At 33.7% G+C, this 26,405-nt stretch overlaps 1 protein-coding gene across 1 annotated transcript; it reads left to right on the top strand.

Annotated features, from left to right (window-relative positions):
* The first annotated feature begins 15,842 nt into the window (after positions 1-15,842).
* LOC133299975 (uncharacterized) lies at positions 15,843-20,361 on the top strand. The gene is made up of 8 exons (XM_061499462.1): positions 15,843-15,991; positions 16,113-16,434; positions 17,071-17,142; positions 18,906-18,973; positions 19,131-19,287; positions 19,561-19,644; positions 19,749-19,838; positions 20,061-20,361. The coding sequence occupies exons 2-8, from the start codon at positions 16,144-16,146 to the stop codon at positions 20,172-20,174; spliced, it is 876 nt and encodes a 291-aa protein (XP_061355446.1). The 5' UTR covers positions 15,843-15,991; positions 16,113-16,143; the 3' UTR covers positions 20,175-20,361.
* Positions 20,362-26,405: the final 6,044 nt, after the last annotated feature.

The raw sequence follows: 26,405 nt of genomic DNA, 5'->3' as shown, positions 1-26,405 counted from the left end.
TTTCAACCTGACAATTGTACAAACATATAAATTGATCTTAAAGCGAACAACTTCAATTCATTAATTAAAAATATTTTAATTAGCCCAAATCCTTGCAGTAAAGCATAACTAATGTGGTTGTCTATCTTGTTTGAAAATGAGTTATATGTTATTTAACATGATATTCTACGAGAGAATTGTAATCACTAATATATGTTTCATCAATCCTTGAATAAAAAAAGTCTCTGGAGAGACAATTCGGGCTACAAAATAGAAAATTATTGTCGCCTCCCTCAACTCAAATGAACAAACAAAATAAATACAAGGATAATGAAATCTTTATACCTTTACCTTTGGTTGACCAATTTTAATGCTATGGTTGATTTCACAAGAAACTTTTGGCACTTGGGGGTGTTTGGTTCAAGTTTTTGGAGAGGATTACCGGTAATCTTTCTTTGGTAAATGTAATTACCACGTTTGGTAGAAGGAATAAATTACGATTCCCGAATATCCAAGGATTACCGATAATTTGATTTATAAAGAAAAGTCACTATTCAGATTACCAAAAATAATATAGTAATTCGGAATACCAATCAGAATACCAAGTAAAGGGAAAGCACAACAATAAATTTTGAGACAAAAATACTCCAATACACATAAAAATCTAGACCCAATCTATCAATTACAAAAGTAAAAATAGTTTGGGGTTATTTTTGTAAAATAACCTCATATTCCAAGTCATATTTCGTTCTAAACCAAATATGGAATCAGTAATTTTTACCCAGTATTCCCGGTAATATTTTGGCGAACCAAACACATCTTTCGTAAGATTACAAGTAAACTCAATTTCTACTGAATTCCCATTAATCATGATTCCCGGTCACCAAAATATTTTTCATGTACCAAGCACACCCTTGGATTGTGATGCCTAAGTATTTTGAATTGGCATTATTAATACTACAAAAACTTTCGAGAAAAGAAACCTTTCTTTATCATCCATTTTGGATCCAACTACCCGTCACCAACACCAAGGACTCTATGGTATACCGCCCGGCATTGTGCGAATAAAATTAAAGAGGCGAGAGAAAGAGAAAATTATGAAGCAAAATAAGAAAGTTGAGAGAAAAAAAAAATATAGGTACATAATACTTAATATAATTCATATTTATATTTATAGTTTCAAATTTTTCAAGTTATTTCCAAGATATTTAAATAAAAAGAATACAGTTATATTTATAATTTTTTTTATTTATAAACTAAACTATGTACTAAGAATAGTACATACTATTTGAGCATATTTGTAAGAATTTGTAAATAAAAAATTTGTAAATATAAATTATCCCAAATAAAAATTATGCAAAAATTTGAATATAAAATCTTGCCTGTATTTTTTATTTTTTTTCAGAGAGAATAAGTAGAGAAACCAAACCAAATATTGGTAGCAAGGGAGCTGAGTAAGTGGAAAGAAATTGGATCTCATTTCAATTTTCACATGTCACTTTTTGAAGGAACTTAAATATCTTTATCCCTAATCTACCCAGCACTCTCGATTACTCTTATAACTGGCTCAAAGAATCAAAATTTGTGAGAATATCGAAAAAGCCAACTTATCTCAAAAAAATAATTAAGATTATGTTTAATTAAAAAAAAAGGTTCGTTTTTTCTGCAGTTACTGCAGATAAGTTATCTGCAGTAAGTCAATACGATGTCGTTTTGGGACGGAAATCATGGTGTTTTTGTAATTTTAATTTATTTTAGGGTTATAATAGTCTTTATATTTATAATTTTTTAAGATTTTAATACCAAAACGACGTCATTTTAAAAATAAATGCAGATAACTTCTTTGCATTAACTGCGAAAACATTTTTCTTTTAAAAAAAATAGAGAAACAAAGAAATTACAAGAAAGCTTCCCACCCGTTTGAATAATTGCACACCACGAGAATTAGCCAAAGGCAGAGAGTAAATGTCACAAGGTGGGCTCGTAAATCATGATCATGAAGCTGACTAGCTCTCTCTCTCTCTCCTCTTTTTCCAACGGTAGCTTCAATGTTTCTTTCATAATTACTAGTAGAGAATTATAAATGACCACACCACAAAAAAAAAAAATTATAAATGATAAAAAAAGTATGCACCTAGCTAGTTAGCGTAAAAATGAAACGTGATTGAATCAGTGTTTTAAAACCTCATCCTGTTCCTTGAGTTGACCCGGATTAATCTTGATCCCTCCTCTTTGAGAGTTGAGATTACAAGTTGGACTTTATATGCACATCGACTCCTCCGACCTCCAAAATCCAGCCGAATTTCAGTAACTCCTGGGTCATAGGGGTTAAAGAGGGTCACTGTGTAAGAACCAGCACCGTTAATTAAGGAATTTAATTAATAAATTATGAGAAAATAGGAAATGATTTCATAATTGACCCTAATAATTATTATGAGGCTTTAATAATTATAGTAAGCGAGTAATAATGCTGAAAGTCGCTTTTCGGAAGAAAAGTGCAGATACCGGTTCTGCTAGTCGGTATAAATGCGTGCCGAAAAAGTATCCCGTAAAATTATAATAAGTGCATGACAATTACTAGAATAATATGTAGGACTTGTAAAACGAGTTTCAAGTCCAGATAATGAGAACTGGTGCTAGAAACCGGTACTGGCTTGGAAAAGCGCGTACCGGAAAAGTACTCAGAAAATTATAAGAAAAATATATTAACTCTTGGAAAAATGTGCAGTTTCAGATTCCAAAGTTTGGGATTAAAATGCTAAGCGTAGCAATTAAAGTTAATATTGTGTGTTTAATTGTTAAACCACTATATAAGTCTTAGTGGGCACTAAACCCTAGGCCATATTACATTCTCTACGTGAGTTTGGAGCTGGTGGCTGCTGTCTTGGCCTTCTCCACCTTTGTGTAACCTCCCTTGTAGCCTTTCTTCTCCTTTTCTTCACTAAAACACCTTGGGTGAGTGGGAATCATCTTTGCGAGTGAAAGGTGAGCACCTTTTCTGAGTTGTGGTGGCTGTGGGAGCTGAGTTGTTTTTTGGTTTGGTGGCATTCTTGTTGAGGAGTGTTGTTCTTGGCTTGTGAGGCTTCAAGGAGATTCCTTTGTGAAGAAAGATCCTTGCTTGGGTGGTATTTTCGTGCACCCTTGAAGTCAGCACCTTGGGAGCTGATTGTGAGCTCCAAGAGCACCTCCAACCTCTGTTTTGAGCTTTGGTGAGTTGTACCTACCTTGAGCTTGTGTTTTAATGGATTAAAGGTGTGATCTTTGCATGTTTAAAGGGTTAATCAAGTAACCAACTGGGGTGTGGACCTTAATCAGTATAAAGATGCATGCTTTAACGTAATTAAGTGTTAAAAATGGAACCTTGGAAGGATATCTTCACGAAATGCATTTTCTGCATTCTGTCGTGAAATATCCGGATATGTGCCCGAGAAATATCCGGATATGGGTTTTGAGTATCCGGATATCAGATATCCGGATATGGGTTTTGAGTATCCGGATATCAGATATCCGGATATGGTCCCGAGGAATATCCGGTTATTCTGGGATTTCGCAGAACAGTAGTTGTGCTGTGTGTACAGTAGGCTATTGGGGGTTTGTGGACCCTAGATTGATGAAGTGGAACTTCTGTAATTAATGAACTAAGTCAGAATCAAGTGATTAAGGGCTTATGGCTTGGTGAGAAGCCTTAAGACATAAAGCGTAATGAAAAGGCGTTGTCTTTAATTTGTATGCATGTGGTACATGTTATTGATTTATAATTGGTCCATATCAGATTGTGATCTGCTGTGATTGGACTTTGAGCTTGTGGCATTGGATAGCTAGCTTAGAGGTAAGCTTTCGTGTCCTCGGTTTAGCCATGTTGTGGTTCCACCATGTCCCATGGGGGTATGGTTTATGCATGTTGTGTACATGCTTTTGGATATTTGATATGTTGATTGAACTTTACATGTAATGGCTTTTAATATGCATGTGTTGTTTCATCTTGACGGGAAGCCTGAGTATGTAGCGCCATACAAGACGGTGTACCGGGGTGAATGCAAGTGGTACTTGCACGGTGTGTAGGTGATAGACGTATACCTGCACTGTCTCTGGCCAGTAGATTAGTATTGACACACATGGCATGATTATCTGCTGCATTGCATTGTTTTAGAAATGATAAATGATAAACTGCTTTTGAACTTATATTGCACATGTAAGTGAGCTTGGGGTGGAAGATCCTTGAGGACTCACTGACTTACTGATATTTCTAGATTAGAGATCTTACCCCACGTTTGGGGAATGCTTATTTCAGGATCAGGTAGTATGGGTACTGATGCCTCAGGCGGCAAGAGGCCGGAGCTTAGCTGATTATGTTTTACTGCTTTATGTTAGCATGACTGCATTTTGATGTTGTTTATGTTTTCCGCTTTTTATGATATGTTGTTGTTGAGACTGATGTTGGGCATGTTGCCTTATTTGAGTGAGCATGGGGATTGTCCATGACACTTTCTGTTAGTACTTTTAGATTGGAGTTGTATAAACTGTTAAATGGTCCGGTCTACATTGTTGTAGTTCCGTGACTAGAGCCACACGTATATTATCTATGTTATGAGGTATTTCAGTTAGCTGTTTTATTGCAATTACATACAGGCGATGTTTTATTAATTGATTATTAAGCAAGTTGGTAATGTTAATGGCATCATAATTGAAAAGAAAAAGTAATTCCACATTTTTAATTAAGCGCAGCTTAATACGATTTTATGATAACATTGTCGGATATATACGGAATGTTACACACTGCATATTTTATTTATAAATTTTTTTCATGAAACAACGACGTTTAATTAAAAAAATAAAATAAAAATACTTGCAAACCTAAATCTAATCGTTCACTTCTCTCCCAACGACCTAGACTTACGGTATTTTGATATTTTGGTATCATTAGAATATGAGTTTTGTACTTTGGTATCTTGATACTTTAATTAGGTTGTGTAATATTGACTTGTGGTTGTAATTGAAGAATTATGTTAAATATATTTTGAATCTTTAATGATTGGTGATTTGTGTTTTCATATTTTCATATAAGATATATATATATTTATATTTTTTAATATATAAAACTGGGTAAGCGTAGTGACCCCGTGACCCCCGGCTGAACCCGTGATCCCGTAACCCCTAACTTCGGCCGGGTCGATAGCCGAATTTTTAAACACTAGATTGAATAGAGAAAATAGACATAAAAAGGGACTAATGTATCCACATATATAATGGATTTTTGACCCTTATAACCTTTTTTTAATAATTAATTACCAAATTGACCTTGATTATAAACTATTTCAAAAATTTAACCTCCCCAACAAACATAACACCAATCTGCCCCTGTTTGACGTTGACCACCAAGCTTACCCGGGTACACCCCTCCCTACCCGGGTATTTTTTGAAATTTGTTGCCTACCCGGGTAAGGAGGGGTGTACCCGGGTATAGTTCTTGAATCTGGAAAAATGGTTGAATTATTTACCCGGGTAGAGAAGGGTGTACCGGGGTAAATCTTTACCATAAACCCCATCTGTGAAGAAAGCGCATTTACGTTATCACCATCTTTACCATAAACCTCATCTTCTTGATTGAAGCTTTGGAGGTTCTATCATCAGCGCAATAAAACACACTCTGCTCCTCAAAAGCATAATACTCTCCATTACTTTCTGTATACCCCGGAGCTCTACTCAATTCGAAGGACTTGAAAGAAATAGCGCTAAGAGTGTTTCCCATGTGATCTTTCTTTGTGCGTAACTGGGTTCACATAATAAATGAGGACAGCTTCTGTAAATTTATGTAAAAAAAAAAAAAAAAAAAGGAGGACTCATTCTCTATTCATGATGCATCTTCATTGAACAATAGTAGCGTTCTTGTTCCGCGACATAGAAAATGTGATATCCCATCAAAAAAAATTTGATTTCAAAGGAACTATTTCTTTGTTATTTCATCCACTCATATCGCATATATACTTTGCTACTTTATTCTTTTTGTGTGATTTGCCATTGGCCTTACGTCGCAGATTTTATTCTTAGTGCGTAATGTTTTTTTTGTGGGTTGTTTTTGAATTTTTACACCATCTTTGTTACATGAGATATTATAGAGGAAAATAGAAATCCTGTGTTAAAGACTTATACCCTAACAGAACATCAAAGCATCAAACATGATCTATCGTATTGCAGAAATCTTGTGTTAAAGACTGAAATCTCAGAGATTTACCCGGGTACACCCCTCCTTACCCGGGTAAATAATTCAACTATTTTTTCAGATTCAAGAACTATACCCGAGTACACCCCTCCTTACCCGGGTAGGCAAAAAATTTCAAAAAATACCCGGGTAGGGAGGGGTGTACCCGGATAGGCTTGGTGGTCAACGGTTAAATAGTGGCAGATTGGTGTTATGTTTGTTTGGGAGGTTAAATTTTTGAAATAGTTTATAATCAAGGTCAATTTGATAATTAATTATTAAAAAAAGGTTATAAGGGTCAAAAAGCCCATATATAATAGGGTTATATTTATCTTATTTTGCATGAGAGGAACAAATTTCTTACGCATATAAAAAAAGGATGAATCTAGCTATCGCTTTTTTTTCTCTCTCTTCTCTTACTTGTTAATTTCACTTATAATTTTGTTTCTATAACATGATATAACCATTTTCCTAGAATATAAAAAAATTATTTCTCTATATAACAAGGGAGAAACATTTATTCTTTTAAAACTTTGTGTTATTTTAGATAAAATAATATCAATTGGGTGTATAATTGATAATTTTTTACATTTTCTTTCCTCCGCTTTTTCTCTCTTTTGATTTTTATGAAAGAGAGAGAATGTAAAAAATTATCGATTATGCACCGAAATAACATCATTTTATTTAAAATAACATAAGAAATTTTTTTCTCATATGATAAATGTCTCTAGCTACGTCATCAGTATTTTACGTTTCCCTTCTAATTATGATTCTAGGGGTGGCAATTTAGGTTGCCCCACTCTAACTCGCCCCGCCACTAATCAGTCAAAAACAGGCTAGGGCGGGGCGGGTCAACCCATCAACTAAAAAAAATTAATTAAAATTCAAAATTAATTTATATTTTATGAATTTTTCTAAGGGGCAGGTTATATTTACAAACTACACTATGTTCTCCCGGGAGAACACTGGTTACACTATGTTCTCCCGAGAAAACATAGTGTAATTTGTAAAAAAAATTCAAAAAAAGTTTGTAAACGGATCCGTCCTCTTTTTCTAATATTATTTTATTTTATTTCACATTTCTCTTAATTTTTTTGAGTCTCAATCTTAAATGTATATTAATATTTGTCAAACATTCTTTAGGAACTCATTTATCACCATATATAGATAACATTTGTCAGAAATAAAATTGTTATTCTTTATTTTTTCTAGGAAGTACTAAGATAAAAAAAAATTTGGATATCACAAAAATTTAATGACAAATGAAATACTACCTAATTGTAAAAAACATTTTAACCCGGCGGGTCAACCCGCCCCGCAGAGGGTTGAACCCGTTTTGACCCACTTCTAGGCTATGATGCACGGACACTCACACGGGACACGGGACACGGCTAGGGGTGTGCAAAAAAACTGGTTCGCTTGTCCTGCCCTTGATCTGACCTTTGACCTGACACATAAATACTTATTTTTTTGAACTGGTTTAAATATTGACCCACTTTTAATTGGATCAGTTTTAGATCTGAATTGTTTTAATAATGACTCGTTGACCCAAAACTTGACTCACACCCAATATGTGAAAAAAGAAAAGAAAAAGAAAATCACAATTACGTTAAAAGAAAAGTTTTAACGTAAAATAATTACTTCAAAATATTTTACGGAAAATATTTCTATAAAAAAATTGCGCAAAAAATTTTGACGAAAAATATTTTCCTCAAAATTTGTGACTAAAAAACATTTCTGTAAAAAAATTTGACGGAAACATTTTTTTATCAAATTCTTTTACGAAATCTAAATTTCGTCAAATTATTTCAAAAAAAAACATATTCAACAAAAATTTCGACGAAACACATTTCCATCGAATTTTTTGACGGAAAAGAATTTCATTAAAATTCTTTACAGAATTCAACAAAACTTTTTAGCAAAAAAAAAATTTCGTCAAAATTTATAGCGAAACACATTTTAATCGAAAATTTTCGACTAAAAATTTTCGTCAAATCTTTTTATAAAAAACATTTCCATCAAAATTGTCAACGGAACACATTTTTGTCAAAAATGTTCGTAAAATTTTTTGACAAAAAATATTTCGATAAAAAATTTTGACGGAAAAAATATTCTCTCAAAATTCTTTAGAGAATCTAAATTTCGTCGAAAGTTTCGAATGAAACATTTTCATCAAAACAATTTCTGTCAAAATTTTCGTTAGAACACTTTCCCATCGAAATTTTTAACGAAAAACATTCCGTCAAAATTCTTTACGGAATTCTTTTTTCGTTTAAAACATTTGATGGAAGAAATTATTTTCGTCAAAATTTTCGACGGAAACTAAATTTCGATAGAAAATTTATTTTTGTAAAAATTTTCATTAGAGAAAAAATTCCGTCGCTTTTCGACAAAAAATATTCTGACGAAAAAATATTTTTGTGACGAAATTTTCGTCGTTTGCAACGTAAAATTTTCATCGAAAATATGATCTTTTTAAGTATTGTTAAAATTAGTGATTTGTCATCTTAAGATGGGAAGAGCGTTCTCTCACCTTTTACTTTTCATTAAATTTTACTAATTTTGCTTCACATGTGCAGGGGCTTAAAATTACATTCCTTTATTTATGCAACAAATATCAAATTTATTATATAATTTATATTTTTTAAAACAAACAAATAATTAAATTACATGAGTTTAAAAATTAAATCAATAACTATAAAAAAAAAATCAGATCAAAAATAAGTTTTGGGTCAGGTCGAATTTGACCTGATTTTGAAACCAAGTCAGACCCACTTCAGAAACCAATTCAAGTCGCATCTAACCCAGTTCTGAACTAGTTCGAAAAATTCAAAGCGGGTCAGACCTGTCCTAGATCAAATTAAACCGGGTCGGGTCAAAATACCTAACCTGTAAAACCAAGTCGGGACAAAAACCTGACCCGACTTGACCAATGTATAGCCCTAGACACGACACGACACACCGACACGTTAATTCTAAAAAATGACATATTTCGACACGTTGGGACACGTTTTGATATTAAATAATATTTTTAATATAATTTATATTTAATAGATATAACAGTCCATAATAAGTCATATAATCAATCAGATATTCAAATTTCATAACATAACTATAAACAAAAATAATTTTTCGTACCTTGTTAATTTTTATGTCAAATTTTATAACAGAAAAAAATTGATTTATAAATGATTTTTTTTAATTTTAGTTAATAAAATAAAATTAAGACTAAAAAAAAACGTGTCTGAGCGTTGACCACGTATCCAAAAAAGTTGACTGCGTGTCAAAAAAAGGTGTTGGAGAGTTGACCATGTGTCCCAAAATATTGACCGCGTATCGGACGCGTGTCCGTTTCGGACACGTGTCCGACACGCACAATTTAAAAAAAGAATGTGAGTCCGTGTTTCGGAGCTTCTAGGCGAGGCGGGTTGAAGTGAGTTGATGAAATGAAAACTTCAACCCAACCCATCCCGTTTTTGGGGGTTGGGAGTTGACCCATCGGGCTCAACCCATATTGCCACCTCTATATGATTCATTTTTTTATATTTAACTAATAAGCTTTCTAAAAATATTTTGATAGAACTGTTAACGTGAGTTAAAATTTATGGGACAGCCCCAAAATTATGTATTCAACTTCCATATCATCAACACATTTTATGGGGGCCTAATTTTAGTCATCGACCCCCCTTGAATAATTTAATTTCAAAATCCATCATCAGAGTGAAAGTTTCTAATATGTAGATCATATTTATCAAATATTTTATTAATCTAAAATTATTTAACGCTTCGTTACTATACATCAAGATTATCATGATATGATATAAACTTTTAAAATATATAAAAATGGCAATCATTCTATTATATTTTTGTTGGGTATTATTTTTCTCTTGTTGTCGGAGAAAATAATATTTTTTTTGTAGACTCAAACTTCAAATGGGACCCACTATTTAAGAAAATTTAAAAATAAAAATAAATTCATCACAAACTTCAATGAGTCTATAACAACATAGTTCAATTTTCCTGTTGCATAAGAATTGATTTTCCCATTTTTGTTATTGTTCAGTATTTATGAGATTTGACACAAACAATGATGATGATAATTAGTGACAATTTAATGGTTAAATCAATTAAAATTACATTCTATATAAAGATATTAAATATTAAACCTTATAGTGATGTAAATCTATATCTTTTTTGGAAGATGATCTAATAAAAAGTTATGTAAACTTATCTCTCTTTATTACAGTGGCACAGCCACAAATTTTAATGAGAGGGAGCAAAAATAAAAAATATTATATCATAAATAAAAGTAGTTGAAATACAATACAAATTTAATATACAAAAAATTAAAAGAAATATATTACAAAAATTAAGATCAATTCACTTAAGTCTTACATAATGTGTTTTCATATTGTTAAACTCATTTATGATTGAATCCGTGCTAAAACTCAAAACAATTTCTTTTTCAAGTATGTAATCAAAGAATCATCAAGAAATTGGTCTTCTATTCTATTTTGAAGCCTGGTCCTGATTATCTTCATAACTGAGAAAGATATTTTAGTAGTTGTTGTAGAAACTGATATAATGAGTATAAGTCTAATCACTCTATCAATAAGAAGGTAAATGATGGACTTTCTGGTATTTGCTAGCTCTTGACATAATTCAGATGTAGTTGATAAATTAATCAAATTTGGATGTTTAGGAATGTCAAGCTCAAAATGGTGTAACTCCATCTTCAAATGCAATTTTTACTGTTTTGTGAAATCTCTAGAATAAAATTTATCAACAAGTTTGCAAATAGCATCACTATTAACTGACTTGTACCTGTTTCTTGGATCTAATTCAATGCTCAAAGTAAGTAATTCAACAGTATTATTATTGAACCTGCTATTGAATTTTTACAATTGATAATCAATTGTAGCACAAAATATATTTACCCTATAACATTTTTCAGTGGAAAAATCACCTTATTCATTTCGAGCACGACCTATCCTTCCAATATATTTGGCACTCATATTTGAAATGTCAATGTCATGTTTTATGCAAAATTATTGAATAAGAACCAAGAAAGCATCCCAACCTATCTCTCTTGATTTTTCAAGTAACTCTTTTGTAATTGAAAACCAGATGTAAAACATTTAAAATATCTTGAGACTCTCGTTGCAAAGCTTGACAAAGTACTTCAGTCCTTTGACAAAATCAAAAGATGTCAATATGATTATGCATTATTTGCATCTCCATAATATGATGCTATCTTTCCTTCATTAGAAATATGGGTTTTATAAGAGTTATGTTGTAGGAAAAGTGATTGTGTAATGTTATAGAGATTCGTTTTGCGTGCCGTAATTTCTTTTTTTTCTTTTTTCTTCAAAAAATGTAGGCCCCACAAAATGTTGTGTGTGTAGGAAAATTTGTTGTATCATGTTAAATGACAAATGCAAATCCCTAGAAATATTGTCAAGAACTTCACATGTGGATTTAAACATTTTAAACAAACTGCATATGGAATTGTCATGAGAACTCCAACGATTAGCTCCAGCTCGGTGCAAAGTACCAATCCGATTAAGACCAACTCCTGATTCAAGTTCATCAATAGCAATCATTCTTGAAATTTCAATTGTTTGGGCAACCCTTAACTTATCATTACGCTTACAAGAAGAAGTAACAATATTAATTATAAAGTTTAATTTTTCAAAAAATTGATGATTACCTCATGAGATGTAGCAATCAAGGCAAGTTGAAGGTGATGAACTAAGCAATGGAGATAATAAGCATATGGACACTCAACGCAAATTAAAGCCTCCAATCCATTCCATTCACCTCGTATATTGCTAGCTCCATCATAGCCTTGTTATTGAATATTTTGAGCATCAAGATTATGGTGACGAAGAGTGTCGAGTATTCCTTGTTTCAAAGTCATAATCATAACACTTGTATCTTCCACATGTACAAGACTGGAAAACCTTTCCCGCATAAAACCATCTTTATCTACGAATCTCAAAACAATAGCCATATGTTCTTTTCTAAATACATCACTAGCTTCTTTAACAATAAGACAAAACTTGGCATTGGAAATTTCCTCCTCTATTGTGTTCTTTACCTTTTCAAAGAAAACATGAAGAATTTCCTTTTAAATTTAAGGGGAACTATATGATGCATTTTGAGGAGTTATTTCTAAAACAACTGCTGTAACTTTTTGATTATAGAAAGTTAAAAACTTTATCATCTCAAGAAAATTACCCCTGATTAAATGACAAAATATCCTGAAGGCGAGATCAAACCTTCATTGGTATGAGTTGTTATGTGTTGACTATATCGCTTTCTTTGATTGATCTTTTGTTAATTTGCCTGATGGAATTTGTCTTTGTTTTTGGTAGGTAGCTTCATGGATGCAAAGAAGCATCGCCTGGCTCTGATTCGCCTAAGTAATGAATTGGCTCAAAAAGAAGGTCGTCAGGGTTTTGCATCACCTGTTGAATCTCAGCACACTAAGTTTGCCGCTCCGCCTATTATAGAATATCCTATCCCTGTTTGTGAACTTTCTCCATCTCACGAAGTAACAGACTCTAAGAGAACCATTCCTGAGCCTCTGACTAAAAAGAAGAAATATAGTAAGAAGAGTGTTGCTCCTGCCGAACAGATTGAAACTTCCTCCCCTACTGATGTTGTTAGATAGGGAGAAGGTTAGAAGACACTAGCTTGGACTAGATCACATATGGTTGAGCATGCTACTTTTGTTGAGTGCTTGGGCTGAGGTGATATCTGCGAGATGGATGGTTTTGTTGGCGAGATGCTCTGCGAGATAGTGGAGTTGGTATTGGTATTGGTTCTTTTGAATGATTTAAAGAGACTGGGTTGCAAGGAACTCTGATGCTTAAGTCAGTAATAATTCAAGGTGTTCAAGTATTGATAGGAAGATGCTCATACCTAGGCTTAATGCAGGTGCTGTCCTTGAGTTATTGGTTCACATAGGAGTCAAGTTGTTATGTGCAGCTGATGTCTCATGGTCCAATTGTCTGAGTTGCTAATTGCTTGTGTGAGGGGGTGATGAGATTCTTACGTTACGCAAGATTAATGTGTTTTCCTCTTCACTAAACCATGGTTCTTTGGGCTTATTGGGCCTTCTCTTGGTTTGGGCCTACTATCCCGCATAAGTAAGGTCTAGATCAAACACCAATGATTTTTTTTATTTGAAAACAATTCTTTAAACTTTTTTAAAATCTTAATCCAATACACTTCTTTAATATTTTTAATATAATTGAAAAATCTCAGCCTTACAAATCCAATCCTCCATGAAAATCATAAACTCCCATTCTCTTCAATTTCAAACGGGAGGAGCTAGGATATTTTCCCAAGGGGGGCAAAAAATCCAATATCAAAATAATGCAAAAATTGAATTGTATGAGTATGACCATTTTCAAGTGGATCATTGCCCTCTGCATCTTGATGGAGCTTTTTAAAGCCAGATGAGATGTCATCAATAGATTGATAAACATTTTTAGCGTCATTTAAGTTCACTGGAAGTTAGCAAAACCAGATCAATAGATTTCATAACAAAAAGGAAATATACAAATGATAGCATTGTCAGGAAATAGTTATCATAAATAGTTATTACAAATGGCAACATTGCTATTTCGGTTGTTCCACCAAATAGGAATGCCAGTAACAATTCCTTTGGAAGAATTACTGACACCCGTCTGCAAATCAAAAGAACCACAGATGATCTTCTCGGTGGCCGGCGGCACTGGCGCCACCACCCTGACAGAGAGATTGATTATCCCATTTCTCAGGCCATCAAAGTCCCTCAACCTATAACTCAAGAACTGTAAGCATTTATCAGGCACGAAACCTCGTAGGTAATCTGAAAGTGCTATTCTCGCCACACCAACGTCTTTGATTACTCCCATTTGAGTTTTGTACTTCACCTCGAACATTATTGACCTTGCGGCAGAAGAAGGCAACGACAAGAAAATAAAGAGAATAGCAACTCTGAGGAAAAAAAAAAAAAGAATTAAGATGCCTATGCAGATAACGGATGAAACAAAAAAAGAATACATATAGCCCCCTGCATCTTGAATTGGGTTTCAAAGAACAACTTGCTAAACGTGGGGAAGGTAAAATACTTGTGACTGTGAAGGAGGAAGCAGCTCTCTATAAGATGTTAAAAATATTTCTTCAAATTTTTTTTTGGGGGGGCGGGGGCGGGGGCACCCCAGCCCTCGTTTTGCTCCACCCCTGATTTCAAACCTAAGGACCAGCACAAGTTTCACTTAAAAAAAATCTCTTGGTCAGATTTTTTTTGTTAAAAAGTATCTTGAAACGGTTCAATTTAATGAAAAAACAATGGGGAATTGTTTTCTTATCTTATATGAGATCAAAACAACTTTTTTACACTCACATGTAAAGAAATGAGACTTATTTATATATTTTCTCTTCTCTCTCTTCTACACATGTGTGTAGAAAACTTATTTTATCTTATTTAATATAAGAAAACAATTTCTCAAAAACAATGTATATATATATACAGGGCTTATCGTTTCTCAATCTGCTCGAAATAATTTTATCTTCGGCTACTAAATCATAATCGTACAAAGATGGATTAATAGTGATAAAGAAAGAGAGAGAAAAAGGGAATCATAACCATTCAAAAGTAAATCAATTAATATAAGAAAATAAATAAATAAAACGACGTAATTTTGGAGTGGTCAAAAATAAATCTATCTCAAGCTGTTTGAGAAATATTTTTCTGATATATATATAGGTGAACATAAGTTCTTTCTTGTTTCGCTGTAGAAAAGGGTGTTATTAGTAATTAATTTCCTCCTGAAGACTTTGATCTTTGAGGAAATGGTTGCACACCCACTAAAAACAGTTGGAGAACATTACAATGAGTTTCTCTTTTCTACATTTTTCATAATAGAAATATAAAAGTAATTTATAATTTATTCGTTAATAACAATATGATAATCCACAAATATAAAAACCAGAGACAATATAATAATCCATATATCTATATTTGAGAATTTTTAACTAAAAAATATTTTATGAACTTATCAAAAACAACAATTAATAACTTTTAAATATAAGTTATAAATGTGAAAGTATAAAATAGCCTGTGGGTAGAAGAACATATAAGATGACTAGGAATTAATAACATTGTATCCGAATGGCGTATTTTCTCGAATACTCTATGAAAAACTAAAACTAAATTATGTTTATATAAAAAGTTTAAAACTGCAACGTGCATAAGTTATAACACTTTAATAACGTTGGATGATAATTTTACACCCATCAAATAAATCGACACATTTGATTTGATAATATTCTTTGAATAATCCCCATATTCATTCAATAATTAATAAACATTTTGACCATATAATTTACAACAAAACAAATATTTTAAGATAATAACTAGAAAAGAAGAACAAGAACAAGAAGAAACTGTAATTACATTGCAAGAAGTCAAGAACAAGTGAACAACGATGCAAACAGTAAAGTCGGGTAATAAATTGGTGGGGCCGGAACAGACCAAACGGAATGGGTCGTTTACGCGGCATTGCACGAGACATGTCAAATGACGAGAATGACCCTTCGCACATGTGTCAATAACGTTGAAGCCAGAAAGCGTGTGAGCGACCGCATAACATAGCACCTTACCCAATGAGACCCAAACCCACTTTTCTTTCCAAGCAAACTCATTTCAGACCAAAAAATAATAAAAATAAAAAGAATAAGAAGAAGAAGAAGAAAACGCGCACTGTTTTTTCAATTGCTGCTTTTTTCTTCTCTCTTTCTCTAATTTTGTTTCTCTCGGTAAGATTTTCTCTCCTTTTCTCGGGAAACTTCTGGATCCACTCATCCATCGCGCGATTTCGCCTATACAATTAAGTTTATGTTCTTTTCTGGTTTGTAATTTCGATTTTTGTTTCCTTAGGGTTTTGATTTGATTTGATTTGATTATTCCAATGAGCGATCATTTGGTGCTCTTCGTTGACCGTCTCCTGCGCCCTGTGCCCGTTGACCCCGTCGCGCAGCCCGCTCAGCTCCCGTCCGAACCCTCTCCGTCTCCAGCCGCCGCTGCCGGGCCCTCCGGCTCTTCTCCGCCGGCGGATCGAGACGGTGATGCTGTTTTGGAGCGCGGCGAGGATTGTGATGAGGAGGAACCGCTGATCCAGATGGCGGAGTGCCGCATCTGCCAGGAGGAGGACGGCGTTTCCAATTTGGAGACTCCTTGCGCCTGCAGCGGCAGTCTTAAGGTATCAATTATTATCTTCCATTTTTTTTAATGAATTTGAGGTATTCATGTTTGGAATTATTTTATTTTATTTAATTTGGTTTAATTTTAATGATTTCTGCGTTTTGGGTATACAGATGATGCCTGATTTGAAATGATCGATGAATGTGAAAAATGGCTGATTTTTTATTTTTTTAATTATTTTTGGGGGACGAGGGGATATAGTTTTTTTTTTTTTTTTTTTAAATATATATTTAACTTCTTAAGGTCAGTGTGGATGGTAATTAGTTACTGAACCGATATATGCATTCGCTTGGGTAGAAGGTTTTAAATTTTGTGACTTCGAGTATTTTTTCACCCTTCTGGTTTCTAGATGCAACCTTGATCAAGATGTGTTTTATATATTTGACCGGTTTACATATTAGATCCACTTTTCTAAATGAGAAATGAGAATCAAATGTTCTTGTGAGAAACTTCTCTCTGCTTCACTCTATTGACCTGGTAAATGCATTAATATCCATTTCTCAGCTTTAGATGGAGGCCGAGAATGCAAAAGAAGCATGGAGGAACATTGTTGTTTGTTTGATTTTGACTTTCATTTCTTTTGTCTGTTTTGGTCTTCCTAATTCTTGAACTGTTGGTATTTGGTTTTGCACAGTATGCTCACAGAAAATGCGTCCAGCATTGGTGCAATGAGAAAGGAGACATAATTTGTGAGATATGTCATCAGGTGTGCTTCTTAGTACAATAATTTTCATATTCCGTTACATTTTGGTTCCTGAAAGGTTATGATAATGGGAAATTACGTGAAATTTTATTTTTATATGTGTCTAGCTTTATTGGACAACAATTTGGCGCTTCTGTATCTTGGATCCCTGGGTATACAGGAGTTGGTCCTAGGTTGGATCCCTGGGTATATTTATAGCATGTTTGAATTTGATTAAGTTTGGGAGAATAAGTGCTTGTATTTTTTTAAGTTCTCTCTGTAAACTTTTAAATATAAACTGTTGTTAACACTGAGCTAATCCAAGGTCTCACTGAATCTGTTTTCTCTTCAAATTTTTTATATGAGCTCCCCCATGTAAAATTTTATAGTTTCACCCATGTGGGTATAGTGATAGAGTGAAGAACTATCTGCCTTCTTGATTAACTAGTCTGAAGGGAAAAATAGTTACAACCAGATTTCCCTTAGACAGTGGGTACTGGGTATGGTATAAGGAAACAAAGTAAAAGATTTTCCCTAAGCTAATTGCCGGAATCAAGAAGAAAATACTTATATACCCTCCAATAACCCTGACTCTCCTGGCTAACCACTCTCCCCATACATGCCCTTCCTCTAACAGAATTCTAGGCCTCTCATGCCTACTGATTTCAGAAAAATCATCTGCCAATGGTACCTCTGACTCTGACTGACTTCTCTCCTCTTTGCAATACCCTTCATTTTCTTCCTTCTTGAATAAACCATCCCCTGATGTGGCCTTCTGATACAGGCCCTCCTCTTAAGATGTATTTACAAGAGCATGGTAGCTTATGCTGAGTCAGCAAAGAGTCAGTTGGAGAGGGAATATCCCAGAAGCAATTCAGTTAGATGAGTTAGCTTGAGGAATGAGGGATAAGTAGGGAAAGTGTGAGTGGGTGGGGGTATTTGGAATCTTGGACTTGGGCTGGGATTGGGAGAGACTAGAGCCTCTCTAAGTGCTCTAGGTTTATCTGAATTTTCTGTCACTTTCTTTTATTTTCCTTAGTTTCCATTACTGTCTGTTGTCATTTCCATTACCAAGTGACTGTACTGAAGCAAGCTTTCCATATCAATACCAAAGTTTCTTTGTTCTATTCAGTTTCTATCTGCTAGGTTGATACCTATCACCTTCCTTCAGTAACAGTAGCTCTTCCATCACTTTAAGTTGGGCTCAAGTCATAGTATCTAATATATAGGATGCCAAGGTGTAATATATAGGGCTCAAGTCATATTTGGGATCACAACTCAAAACCACTTTATACTCTTAGACGTGTGTGATGAATAACAAAAATTGGCAATCTATAAAAATTGATTCTATAGTTTAGTTGTGAATTTGAGATTGCTACATGTTTTGGGATTAAGGATGGAATATGGGATGCCTGCTACCCAGGTACCAAACATGGGCATCTTGTGTAGGCATCCAAGATATTCTGGAGTTTTAGAGGCCTGTATGAGGATACATTTGTACCATACACCACTTTAACTTCTTGCAAGTTGTCCAAGGAAAGGAAAAAATTGGGGCTAACAAGGAAACATTAGTCATGTGCATAAGTTAAAAATATGTCTAGGAAATATGATATTTTGTATTCTAAGATTGTAGATGTGTACGCGATATTTTTGTGGTTTCTTGTGTACTTTGTACCTCTGGATTGAACCAAATGCTCTTTATCCTGTGTATTTAAATCCTTCAATTTATACTATTTTTGTGCTTATCTTTGATAATAGTTTTCTTACTTTGTGCGTGTAATTGTCAGCCTTATCAACCTGGGTATACTGCCCCACCACCTCGTCCTAATCCAGATGAAACTACCATTGAAATAGGGTAAGTTGAAATTTTATATTTTAAATTAGTATTCGTTTGATTCTGTTATGTTAGTTATATGTATAAGTGTTCTCTTTGTAAGTTATATAGAGGCTGCAGTCATTTATTATAGCCATTTGAAACTCGTCTCACTAATGAGTCATGACCATTCTCGCAGAGGTGGCTGGACAATAGCTGGCACGCCTTTGGACTTGCGTGATCCTCGACTCTTGGCTATTGCAGAGGCAGAACGTCAATTCTTGGATGCCGAATATGATGAATATGCTGCTTCTAATGCCAGTGGAGCTGCATTTTGCCGCTCAGCTGCTCTAATTGTAAGGCATTAACCTTCTATTCTTTTTTTACCAAATTATTTGTAGAATTCAGTTATTTTTATTTGCACCATTATTTTTTTGTGGCCATGCTTCTGGACGATAGGATATAACTTCAAAAATATCAAGCTGTAGTGGCATTTGATACTACATTTATATTTGGAATTTTTCAGAAACCAATTATACCTTAATTTGTTCACTGCGCTTATATTGACTATGCCATTATGCCTAACTAGTGGACCTGGTTTTAAGCGTAATTCATTTTATTTTGTGCAGTTGATGGCCCTTTTACTTTTGCGGCATGCACTATCTGTCACAGATGGTGATGCTTCTGATGATGATCCATCCAATTTTTTCTCTGTAAGTTATTTGAGTTTCTTTTAGTGAAGTTGTATGTCCGCTGTTGAATTGATTTCAAATGTAATATGGAGCCAACCTAATTATTAGCTCCCCATTTTCTGCAGCTTTTCTTGCTTCGAGCTGCTGGATTTCTTTTGCCTTGCTATATTATGGCTTGGGCAATCAGTATTCTGCAACGTCGGCGACAAAGACAAGTCAGTTTTCATTTTAGTTCCGACTAATATTTGCTCTGGTTTTGCTCAGTCAGTTCATTGTTTCTGTTTTGAAATAATGATATGCTATATTGTTCCGTTTGAGGCTGCACACAATGTGTTCATATCTCTTTTGCTAGTGCATATGGGAAAATCAAACATGCAGATATATTCCCCCTAGTATGTTCTGTGAATTTCTTACGGTTCTGTATTATTGTGAAACAGGAGGCTGCAGCGCTAGCAGCAACCCAAGTTGCTTTTGTTCTACAATCTGGGCAGCGTAGAGGTTTACAATTTGCGATAGCACCAGGACCCACAGTACAGCAGGAACAAGTGTAGTTTTGTATGTTTATGTATGAACACCCATGGCGTGTACGCCATATAAACAAGGCTTGTTGCAATGCCATGCATTATTACTCTTGATTTTTACAGCTCTAATGTATGTACATACTAGTGGTGGTAAAACAATCCGTAAATCCATTATCATCCATTCAATTCATCCATCTATAAATGTAATCGAATCCATCCAGTTATCATAACGAGATTTGTATGGAAAATGATGGTCAATGGTGTCGTCAGTATCGTTACTGGATGATTCATTTGAGGGACTTAGGTGGCAAAATGGGTCTAATCTATCGGGTTAGCCTGTTTAACCGGGTTGGGTTGGGATTTTTAACTTGCCAATTCGCTTGGATCTATTGCGCATAAGAGCAGGTGGGTTATATCTCTTTGCCACCTTAGTTATACACTACTTTATGGAAGGAGAGAAGAGCAAGTTTATTGGGTGCACATGTAACTGGGGGCTAAAATGGTATTTAATCACAGTATCTCTTAAGGTACTATGTAGAAGAATATGTAGACTTAACTAGCAATTTAGAGTTAGTCACATAGTTTAGCTTTTTTCACTACGGAAATACTGACATTTGCGTAGTTGCGCTTTTAATTAATACAGCATAAGTTTTTATAATGAAGTGGAGATAAGCGCAATAATTACAAAATGTGAGGGAGCAGAGTTTAAATTTAGTTTGTGAGATTTCTAGTGGTATAATTTTTTTTTTATTTTGTGACTTTTCTGTATGTTCTTTTTTTCTTTTTTTGTCAGTTTTTCTGTATGTTCTTTGTGTGTTATTAATTTTAAAGAAATGATTTTATTGTGCTTTATTAGGATAAGTACATTTAAGTAAAAAATAAATGTAAAATTTAAAAAATGTAAGACCACTCCAAAACATGAAGCCCATAAAACATTTCCAAAATCAACCACTAACTAGATCAATAAAGAGAGAATATTTTTAAGTTGCAAGAAGAAGAAAAAAATATATTGCATTTGAACATTTTCGATTAATAAACTCAACAATATTCAAGTACCTTATGTTTAGTGAACTATAATAGCATATCTCTACTTAACCTCTAGCTTACGATAAAAGAATATATATATTTTTTCCATTAATAAATTTGACTATATTTAAAGAAACTGTATGCTCAATTTCACAATAATAAATGATAATTGGATTGTTCAATTTTGTTTACCCCTTGGCCCTTCATCAGCGTATTCTGGAGTTCGTTCATCCCTGGCTACAACAGAAAAGTACGCTGCACTATTTGCAACTATCCAGGAGACATAACAACTGGTCTATATGTAATCAAACACAGACACAAAAGAGACTGAACACAGTAAAATTTAATTTTCCTATTATAGTTTTATGCTTGGAACATATATAATTCTTTTTTCAAGGCTTCACATCACTCATCTTACAAAGAGATAACATTTTTTTTTTATCAAAAAGAACAGAAAATGGACATAGAACATGGACTATGATATGAAAATTTTCTTGAATAAATTTAGCTCTTCTATTGAATGCTAGGTTGTAAAGGATAAACAAAACCTAAATTATGGGTAAAAGTTTTTCTAAAAATATGTTTAGCCACAAGCAAAATCAAATGGTTCGGAATTTTTAATCAAATGTTGTAGCAATTGAGACGGAACTGACAGTTAGGGACCCCGGGTGTGGGCTACAGGGAGATTGGCGTGTAATTAGATCATTATTCTCTTTTGAACAAAGCAGATGAAGCATATATTCTAACATACTCTAGTTATGATTATAGTTCAAGATGGCCACCAATTTTAAATCAAAGAAGCATCTTACTTTAGCTTATGTTTAGGTGACATTCTCTTTGTAGCTCCAACTTTTTTCCTTTCTTTTGTAAAGAATTTGTAGCAGCCAACGAGTCTTATCATCATCAACTTTGATCCTGCCAATCAAACGTGACTCAAATTTGTTCCAAACTTGCAATTCATTCTTCAGCTTCAAAACTGACACATAATCTTAACCAATATATGTATATATTTTTGTTTCCTTTCATTTATTTATTTATTTTTAGTTTGTGAACAAGAAGAATTGATTGTTCAATTTGGCTGGATCATTGTTCCCGCATGCTTATATTTCAAGGTCATGAACCTCTGGCGATTTAGTATCAGACATATTCTCATGCATATCCAAGATTTCAAATCTATTGGATAAAGCAAAAAACTAAGCAAAAAACTGTTCAAAGATGGGGTATACTATCTGTAACAATTAAAACTCGTTTTTTGCTTCTTCTTTTTTTTCTTCTTCTTCTTTAAGTTGCTTTGCCATTCTTCTTTTTCTTTCTTTCGTGCTTGTGTGGTGGCCTTATTCAGTCAGTGCTCATTGTATCGAGACCGCCATGCTGAGCCTTATGGGACACACTTTCGTTCAAAACAAATTTACAAAGAGCAAACAACTTTAAGACCAGTCTTGAGAATCTAGGAAAGCCATTATATGTAAAATTTTCACCTTTGTTTTGTGTTTACTTACTGTACAATTTTTAATAGCAGGAAGTGGGTTCTGCCATCATGTTTAGATCAATAGGGTAACACATTCTTTAACAGAAAACAGACGTATCTAACAAGTTAACCTTGTCATTGTACGTACCGTACCACGTATCCATCATAAGACCCCACTCTTTCTATTTCCTAATATGGGAAAAGCACATTAGGCAGTTTGAAATATTTTGATATCCATATCATACGCAAATTGGCCTATATGTAAACTGTAAATTTAAAGCATTTAGACACCTCTAAGGGATCAACAAAGGTATTATTGATCTTCATGTAAGATGAAGACTTTTTTTTAGACACAAGAGTATGAATAATTATTTGCATAATTATTCATAACAAAACATTTTTAAGGAAAAGAAGTCTGTGTTTCTCTCTTTCAAATTAATGGTCGTGTACCATGAAAAGATCATTTTATTTTTTTATGTTTGTGTACATCAAACGAAGGCTATGCAAGTACACAATTTAATGATAATCCGCTTGGAGGTTAGATAGTCACAACACAACACAACACATCACATTAGGCTTTAGGCATATCAGTGCAAGTTAATAACTATTCAGAGGGAATATTCTTTTAGGGCATGTGGTTTGCAACAAGGTGACACACTCAAAAGGCAGTTTCAAACCTTAGGAAGAAAAATGAAAAACGGAAAGCAACGAGTCATTTTAACTCTCACTTTAATTGGAAGATAAAAAGCAAAAGAAATAAAAAATATATATTAGATGATAGAAAAGAGGACATAAATTGTCCTAGCACTGGTTGTTTCACTTGGACCATGACCAGTCACCCTTCATCTTAAGAAACCATATCACGAAGTTGTGAAAAAAGCGAAGAATTTATGCTTTCGACAGTTCCTAGTTGCATGTGATATTTTAAGTTAAAAAGAAAATTAATAAAACAAGAACGAGAGAGAGAGAGAGAGAGCATGAAATTTTTGATGGGACAATTAGAGCTCGGCAACTAATCTAAAAGTAGAAGAAAGCATAAGGTAGACATTGAACCCAAGAAATCGAGTAGTGTTATTTTTGTTACATGGGGAAGAGAGCTAGGAATTCTAAAGTGAAGATGAGATCTTAGAAGTTAGAAAAGAGCATAAAGCAATAGTTTGTTTCTTTTGGGGACTGTTCTATTCCCCAATCTATTCTTTATATGACCCTTCTTCTACTGTACTCGGTGGCCCATTGTTCCTGTCTGCCCAGTCATTCTGTTTAAAAGCAACTAATCTATGCTATACTGCTGCCCTTTCTTAATTACAAAGGAACCCGTATAAGACTCTTTAAGGGTCTTGACACGGAATAAACATCCACTATTTGCAAATGTATAATGTAACTTATTATGGGCACATATATATATATATATAAATATAGGAATATATTTTTCTTATGATGTAGGAAAAAAATTACTTCATGGTGTAGAAATAAAAGTATAAGTAAGACCCACATGTAAGAGAAGAAAAAAAAAAAGAATGGTGAGACCCAATCCCTTTTTGTGTGTGTAGAAGAGTTGTTTATCTCATGTAAAATGAGATAAACATAACCCATATATATATTACCCTAGGAAGTGCAATATGGATATGACACAACAATGATACAAGAATATGATATGGCTAAAATTCAAGATATAAAATTAATAAAATATAAATATCAACACAAATCTACAATAAAGACAATATTATTATATAAGTCAGATTTAGTTGTTCTAGACATAATAAAATACTATCTTTATGTACAATACTATCATTTATCTAATCATTGTGATATTCCACTTGCATAATACAAAAATTGAAAAGTAATTAAAACATATAGGCTAAGAGTATACAACAAATATTTGATATGTATGAGGATACCAAAACGGTAACTATTTTGAAGTATCAATGCTTCTTAGATATTAATTCTTATATATATTTGTCATAAAATTATAACCTGTTATTTAAAGAAATCCATCCTAAATTAGGGCAACATACATAATCTGCTATAGACTAAAGGCAAACATATGCTGACGTGAGGACCATGAATCCCTTGTGAGCCAAAACCAAGTAAAACCACAAGCAATCAAGAACATAAGACATATTTATCCATATATACAAACAAAGGTATAGTTGTATGATGTGGCAAGTTGGCCAGGAGTCCAGGCAACTATGTTTGGCTTCTTTTATTGGAAAAAGCGGCATATGATAGAGATGTAGGGAAAGAATGAAAAAAAGTAAGATACTTGGCCTCTCAAGGATATTGTCCACAAACCCTTTATTCATCCTTGTCAGATTCTTCGATAACAGCCTTAATTTGCTAATTTCAGGCTTATGATTCTTGATGAATCTAAAATTCCTGTAGGCCCTCCCCTCCCTGCTTTAAGCTTTAAAGGTCCCTCCAAATCTAGTAGGACATATATAACAAGCTTATATCTACAGGAATGGACCATAAGGATACAGATAGTATTAGCAGAGAGCTGTTTATTCTCGTCACTCTAAACAGAAAGAGCATACCTTCTATTATTCTTGTTTCAGAGTGAAGAGAATATGGTGTTTCATCCTTCTAGAATAATCATTCTTCTTCTCTTTGTTGGGTTCTTAATATCAGTTCAACCAGAGACAGTGTTGGGCCTGAGAAGTTTAGAAATTGCACCAAGACAGAACCAAAAAAACCACAGGGTAATGCTGCAGAATCAACATACTCTGAAAGCTACAGACAATGAATTATTGAACACAAAGAAGAATTCAGCAAATGTCAACAATGCATTTGCTCCCACAAACAAGAATTCCGCAAATGTCAACAATGGGTTTGATCCAAATCAGTCAAGCAAAAGAAGAGTGCGAAGAGGACCAGATCCTATCCACAACAGGAAAGTTGGAACGAAAGAAAGCAACACTAAGCTGACGTAGAGTGAGAAACGAAAGTTGGAAAGCTTGTGAATGCAGAGAAGGTTAGAAATATAGTGAACTGTACCTGCATTCTCAGAAGATCTTCACGACAGTTGGTTTGTTTTTCCCTTCTTTTTCAATCTAATGTTAAGAGTTTTGTCATAGAAAAGCATGTATTAAATTATATTTTGTACAGTCAAGCTACTACATAATTTTTTTTTTAGAAAGCAATTCAGTGAATCAGCATCATCTAAAAAGATAGTGTAACTCATGATTTCCGCTTCTCCAATGGAAAACGTTTTCTTTTACTTTCGTTCAGGAAAAGAATAGATCCGTTTGCACTAGTATTGCAGTTTCAGCAAGATTATAGTGAAATTCTATTTGTAATCACATCATCTTTCAGAAGTATTTCAAATCTATCGATCTTTCGTGTCTTCAGTTTTTGAGCCCTACAGGCAAGTCATATCCCTTAGCTAACAATAGCAGAGTTGTTGAACAATATAGATTCATAAGTTCATAGCAGAATTCTGGATACTGGTATTGTCTCATCATGTAGAGCAGTATTACATAGGAATTTGTCTTTAACAATGTTTCTCTTTTTGTTTCTCATGTTTCTTGTGGTTGTGGGGTGCATGTATTTGGTGAACAAGCAAAGATTATTTGCTCAGGAAAACAGAAAGAAGAATACGAGTAATATTAATAAACAAAATAAGATAAGTCATACTTCAATAAAGAAGATGCTAAAGTCACCAGCATGAGGCAAGATAAGTAAATTGCCAAAAACAAGGTGTTGTTAACCCATCAAGGCAACAATTTTTTCCAAATATATAATGAATACTTTCATTTACATAATACTTT

Source organism: Gastrolobium bilobum, unplaced genomic scaffold (assembly GCF_033153095.1).
Source record: "Gastrolobium bilobum isolate Gb01-03AN ecotype WA unplaced genomic scaffold, APGP_CSIRO_Gbil_v1 utg1055, whole genome shotgun sequence".
In the NCBI taxonomy this organism is placed as follows: Eukaryota; Viridiplantae; Streptophyta; class Magnoliopsida; order Fabales; family Fabaceae; genus Gastrolobium; species Gastrolobium bilobum.
This window is presented reverse-complemented; position numbering and strand designations above follow the sequence as displayed.